The sequence below is a fragment of the Galeopterus variegatus genome, unplaced genomic scaffold (assembly GCF_000696425.1).
Source record: "Galeopterus variegatus unplaced genomic scaffold, G_variegatus-3.0.2 Scaffold4933, whole genome shotgun sequence".
NCBI classification, from domain to species: Eukaryota; Metazoa; Chordata; class Mammalia; order Dermoptera; family Cynocephalidae; genus Galeopterus; species Galeopterus variegatus.
The window spans coordinates 259,716-266,611 of NW_007731044.1; the positions used below are offsets into that span (position 1 = coordinate 259,716).

The following is a 6,896-nucleotide window of genomic DNA, read 5'->3' on the forward strand; positions in this document are numbered from 1 at the left end:
CATACAATAGTTTTCAAGCTTATCTGGCCATAGAACATTAAAAAATAATTATGTCACATGACTAATATTCTGAAGAATGCACTTTAAATATGTACTAGGACAGAAAGCAAATGTAATTGCTTCCCTTCTTCCTACTCCATTCTAGGCTTGGCTGATAATGTCACAGTTCAGGATCTTGGTATGTTCCTGGAGCAGGTGCAGTGCAAGGGAGTGAGTTAGTACAAAGTGAGAGTCATGTAGGTTGCAGCTGAAAATTTAAGATTCCTTTTTGGGTATGCCTTGGATTAGAAACCCTTACAGTATAGGGTGGCTGCTTGTTTTGTTTTTTCATAATTAGGATATTGAGCATTCTTGATAGCACATTTCCAATTTTAAACATTCTCACAGTTACATGTAAATCTGGTGAACTTAGACATTAGTTAGAATTTGGTATTACGACATATTGTAGCCAATTATCACAAGAACTGGAATCATTGGCAGATAAGGCTGTGGCCCAAGAGATAAAATGTGGGGCACACTACTAAGCATCAATATTCAAGTCAACTCTGACAATATCCAAATCGGGCCTAACATCTTCCTCTAACACATTTTTTTTTCTCTCTCCGCTTTTATCACTGAAATCACAAGGTGGATGCATAGGAAATGGTCCTTTCACTGAAAAATGAAAATGTTCTGATGTGGAATCCACTGAGGGAAATGAACAAACGCTCCTCTCACCAGGCCTCAGGTCCGCAGAATCGGGACTCAGCACTCCCTCCTCAAAGGGGATGTCCATTCCTACATCCTCCGACAGCAGTCTGAAAAATAAGCAAAGCCAAGACTGTAAAAAACTGTGTGGGACTTTAACCCAGGGATTCCAGGATAACATTTTCAACTCACTTGAAATAAACCAAGTCTGTGGACTGAATCCATTGTAAGTGACCCCAAATTAGAATAAAGACTTCATGCAGTTACTGTGAATGAGAACCACGATCACCAATTTCATCTGCATGCAGGTCACTTCTCCCACCAGCTCAAATAAGTAAACACGCACCATCAAGTAAAAAATGCAGAAACAGGAAATGCAAACAACTAATAAAATACGCTTCAGGACATTAATAGATATGTTTTCCACAAGAAAAGCAGTATGCATGCCTTGGAGTAAAGACAGACCTGACTTTGCATTTATTTCCTCCCCTGTGTAAATTCGAGCATATTACTTAAATTGCATGGGCAGAGGAGATCATGATCTGCTGGTCTCACTTGTTTATTTCTAAACTAAGGATGTACCTCCTACCTCACTAAGTTGCTGAAAGATGAAGTAACGAAATAAAGTGCCTAACATTCCTGAGAAGCACGGACTAATGCTATTTTCCTTCTTTTATCTTTAAATATTTAAAGATTCATTGTTAATCTCTTGTCTGTAGTCAGTGCTGAGCCCAGGACCATTTATATTCGTCTACTTGGTAAGACAAGTGTGGGGAAATAGGAAAATACTGGAGGAATTTGTGACCAATCTGTATGTTCTTGTAGGAAGCTGACCATTGTTCACAATGAATTTCTCCTGTCGTATTTTCATCCCCTGCCCTTGTTCAGTAAATCCCTATTTCTCATGATAATAGATTTTTCTTTTTGGTGGCTTCCACACAGTTTCATTCATTTAGGGTGAATGCTCATGACGTAGGCACACATCTAAATGTAAACATGATAAGCCTTTATGTTAAAGTTCTACACATAGTGCCTCTCTCCATCTTATTGAGACTTTTCCCCACGTCACTCTGGGTCTACCAAACATTTGGAATTTTTTTTTTTTTTTATTCCTTTTTGTCTTTTTTACTGACCGGTAACAGGATCACAACCTTCGGTGTCGCGCCCGTACCGGGGACCGGCAATGGGATCGCAACCCTCAGTGTTGCACCTGCACCGCGCTCAGCCAGTGAGCGGGAACCGGTCTCCACATGGGATCTGAACCCTCGGCGGGAGCGCCGCTGCACTCCCAAGCGGCGCACTCTCCAGTGCGCCACCGGGCCAGCCCAACATTTGGAATTTGACCAACTTTTTTTTTTGGCAGCTGGCCAGTACAGTTTGATCAACTTCTCCGGGACCCAAGTCAAATCCCTTTACTATCAATAAAACATTAAGATGAAAAAAAAAAAAAAGTGCCCCCAGTGATAACTGCACTTGCTCCATTTGTTCGGTACAGGTGTGTGGAGTGTCTGCTGTGTGCTGCGGATGTAGAGGAACAAACAGACCAGCCTCATTCTCGTCGTGGAGACAGGATGATGGAGTTAGAATAATGAACACGACCCGCAGTAACTCAGTGCTGCTCCCCTGTGTCTCTACCTGCCAATCCCACAGATCCCTTCAAAAGCACAGCATCGGGTTGTTTCTCTCTCCAGACTCTCTCTGTGGCTTCAACCCTGCGTGTTTTCTGAAACTACACCTGCACCCTAGTGGCAAAACAGTGAGCAAGAGGCAGCGTATGAGTGAGACAACAGTGAACTGGCAGGAGCATGATATCCTGTACCAAATAGAGACGCTCTAGACTTAGGGGGGAGCGAACCAAGTGGCCCAGCGATAGAGGTGGGGGTGGGGAAGCAGAGAGAAGGCCTGCGCTAGACCCCAGTTTTGAAAGCCCTGGAACCTAGAGGGACTGACATCTAGGTTTCCCACGCTGCTGCAGACTTCCTAACAATGATCCCTTGTCACATGAAGTCACTGTGTGTACTCCTTGACTTCAACCCTCTAGTACTTGAAAGGAGCAAAATGCTGCCATTGAGAGCAGCTGGATTCAGATCTTAGTCCTGTCACTTACTGTGTGTCATATGGCAAGTTATTTCATCTTTCTGTGCCTCTGTTTCCTCACCAATAAAAGAGGGAGGATGTGCAATGCCTGAAAATAAGCACTGAAAGAAAAAGTGTCACCTGTTGTCACCGCACCTCCTCACCCTCTGCTATAGCTGCTTTCTCCATTAGACCCGACGCTTCATGACGACAGGTATTGTATCTCCTGTTCACTATTACATCTCCACCACTGGTACAAGTAGATACTGAATAAGTATGTGTTGAATTATTCGGCCTGAAATACCCAAAATGAGCATGTACATTATTTCCCTAGTCCTCTGCCTAAGAGTCAACCTTTAAAAAAAAAATGAAGACATCAGATTTCTATTGGTCTGACAGAGCACAAAAGGGTGCTGGTCTTAGCCTCAAAATAAATATGAAGGCTTTTAAAATAAATAGATACTATCAGCTTAAATTCTGCAGGTTTTTTTTTTTTTAAAAGATGACCGGTAAGGGGATCTTAGCCCTTGACTTGGTGTTGTCAGCACCACGCTCAGCCAGTGAGCGAACCGGCCATCCCTATATAGGATCCACACCCAGGGCCTTGGTGCTGTCAGCACCGCACTCTCCCGAGTGAGCCACGGGCCGGCCCACTGCAGGTTTTGTTGATGTTTATGAGTTATGGGCAACAGCATGGAATAATTGAAGGAATCCTAGATATGAGGTTAGAGCCTGCATTGTAGTCCCACAGTTAGTACAGTGAGTACTGACAAGCTGGTTAATTCTGAGATTAGCTGATCAGTTTTGTAATTTTATCAGCACCACATTTCTTTCTTTCTTTCTTTCTTTCTTTTTTTTTTTGCCAGCTGGTCAGTACAGGGATTGAACCCTGGGCCTTGGTGTTAACAGCACCGTGCTCTAAATAACTGAGCTAATCGGTCAGCCCTATTTTTATAGTTTTAAATGGAGATCATAAATATCTGACATTACAGTGATTGTGGAGAATAAATATGATATGTATGAAAGTACTCTGTAAATTATAATGCATTGTCTGAGTTTAAGGTATTACATCTCCTTCATTTAAAACATAATATCAGGAGCAATGGTTTAATTGAAGTATGTGTCGCAGTGGACAAAACATAATGAAGATTACTACAATCTGGGTATTAGGTTACTATGATCTGGGTAAGAGATAGTTTCACCACTACACAAATCTTCATAGAACATAGAAATACTCCTGAACTCATTGATGCTAGAGAATAAATAGAGCCTTTGCCTTTCAAGAGTCATTTTCAACACACAAAGCAGAGACCCTGTGAAGAAAGTGCTGGAAGGCCAGTGATGCCACATGCTGGGGGAAAAGAAAAGCTGCAGCAGTGATCAGGAGGTGATTGGAAGGGAGGGACTCTCACAACCCATGGATGTCACAGAAGGCTACGGGGACATGTTAGGAAACCCCAGAGACAGAGAGAAAACTGAGCCAGAAGAGCTTAGAAGCGAATCTAGGAGAAAACCAAGTTGTGCTCTTTGCGAACACTTTAACCACATTCATACATTAGGTCTATAAATATTTATAGAAATGAAGTGGCTGGAGTAGTTGGTGATTAAGCCAGGCAGCAGTTTTATGACAAGTAACGGCAGCCTCTCAGGATCTGTTAGGTAACAGATCAGTAGAGCATAAAGTCAGGTATTTTACCTTGTTCATCTGTAGCAAGTACTGCGCTCAATTTGGGGGTTTTGTATACAGAGCGGAGCTAACAAAGAGGTTGCGGCGTTGTGAACGCGAGTCTGACTCCACTATGTCTCCATCTAGAGGAGGTCTCAGAACTGCTTTCTGGTTTCTTTGCTGGATGGTGTTGGAGCACTATCCTTCACCACATGTTGCTGGCTCCAGCCACTGTGGGTGCTGGTGACACTGCACTTCCCTGCACCCTTTGCCGTTAGCATGGCCGTGCAACTGGCTTTGGCTAATGAAAAAAGAGTGGAAGTGGCAGATGGCACTTCTGAGAAGAAGACTTAAGAGCAAGCGTGTGGGGTGCCACATCCCCTCCCCGCCTTGGTGGCTGGGGAAGGGCTCAGAAAGGCTGTGTTCTGAGTGACGGTGATAAGCAGAGGCCCCAGCTAAAGCTCACTGGCTATGTGAACAAATAAACTTCTGTTGTGTTTTGACCATATTTTGCCCAGATATTGGGGTTATTTATTACCACATCACAATCTAGCCCATTCTACTGTACAGCTGACCTTTATTGTTTGTTTCAAAGGGAATATTTCACTCACACTGTGCTCAAAATTTTTTTCCCCAAATTGGGTAACCCATTTCCCACATTCTCAACTCAGATTCGTGTTGAAAGTACACATCTTCCTGTCTGAGTTGCTAAAGCATGAAAGAACATTTTAACAAATGGGGATAAAAGCTCAGAAGAACATCGGATGCTTTTAAGTATTCTATAAACTTGAGTATTGATATATCATCTTTATGGTTTTTGTCACAGCCATTGAACATTTGTTAATTTACCTAATATTTTTCTAAAAACTGACTTATTTAATTAAAATTATTTTGAAAAGAAGGTTTGTATCACTAGTGTATGTAACAATTGTATCACTCCCCTAAAATAAATGGTCACATAAATTAAATATAATTAAAATAATGCTATTAAATTTGAGCTAGAGAACGAACCCATGAGCTTTCACTCTGAGGCTTTCTCCCTTTGCTGAAAAAGAGAAAGTAGGAAGTGTCGGCTATGTCTGACAAGGTATAATGCCATATAACATTATATATACAAGAAATGCTGTATGAAATAGACTAAATACCCAAAAGGTAATTATTACATTTCCAAGCTTGAAAGAAACCAAGGGGAATTCCCAAGCTCCAGAAATAAAGAGTTATGATAGAAAATTGATTAAAACATAGCCCATGGGGTTTTGGGACTGGATAGAGGTCTTCAGGTCCCACAGCAGAAGGGACCTCCAGGAGGTGGAAGAAAGGCCTAGACCTGAACTTCTAACTAAGGCTCTGGACCTTAAAGAACTACCCACTTAATGAAAGGGAAATGAGAAAAAACTCTATCCTTTGGTCTTGGAAAGCACACTCTGCCTGGAATCTTGGTTAAAAAATAAAAAACAATTTATAAGAATTGGAGGCACTAGTTGGGTGCTAAGCATGTCTCAATTTATGTTACCCGAATGCATAGAAAACCCAAATCAAGAAATTAAAATTAAGATTCACCTAGGATCATTTGAAGACCAAGGACCTTAGTGTTCCAGAAGAATCCAGTGAAATCACTTGGTAGTGCTTACTTTTACAACCTAGGATTCACTGGAAAACTGCTTAGGAGCAAGGAAAAAGCCTCTGCAAGATGAGCACATATCAAGAAACCCTACAAACTATACTGGGGGAAAAATACTTTGAGGAGTTGCCAGGAAATGCAGTAAAATAGAAAAATTAGAGAGAAAAGTATACACACAAACACAAAAGATCTATATGAAGGAGACTATAATGATTAAAGACTAATTTTTAAGACTTTGCTATGTTAAGCCACTGAGATTTGGGATTGATTGTCATGGCCAGTAGTGTCACTTAAGCCCCGAGTAGCCAGGCTGCTTAAAAACAAAACATCTAAAACATAACAATGCAGAGGTGTTGACAATAAAGTGATATAAAAAGACATATCAGAAAAATATAAACACAAGAAAGTGTTACAATATTAGTGTCAAACAAAAAGACTTGAGGCAGAAGAGGCATTATTAAGGCTAAAGAAAGTTATTTAGTGATTAAAAAAAAAACTTATTCAGAAGATGTAATAATCCAGAGCCTATATGCTTTTAACAACATAGCCTCAAAATATATAAAACAAAAATTGAACATAGATTATAAGGCAAAGTAAGTTTCGCAGGGGAAAATTCAAATGTACCTCTCAAGAACTTATAAATCAATTGAAAAGAAATACATAAGGGGCCGGCCCGGTGGCGCACTGGATAGTGCGCCGCTTGGGAAGTGCGGCGGCGCTCCCGCCCGAGGGTTCGGATCCCACATACAGACCGGTTCCCGCTCGCTGGCTGAGCGAGGCGCGGGAGCAGCACCGAGGCTTGCGATCCCGTTGCCGGTCCCGGTCCGGTACGGGGGCAACACTGAG

The 6,896-nt window shown here is 41.7% G+C and overlaps 1 protein-coding gene across 1 annotated transcript in view; it reads right to left on the minus strand.

Moving 5' to 3' along the window:
* LOC103604045 (protein prune homolog 2-like) overlaps window positions 1-6,896 on the minus strand; it is an 86,812-nt gene that overhangs the window by 45,838 nt on the left and 34,078 nt on the right. Inside the window, exon 3 of the mRNA XM_008588633.1 lies at window positions 718-797. Within this exon, the coding sequence (XP_008586855.1) occupies window positions 718-797 (80 nt within the window). The remainder of the gene's footprint in view (window positions 1-717; window positions 798-6,896) is intronic.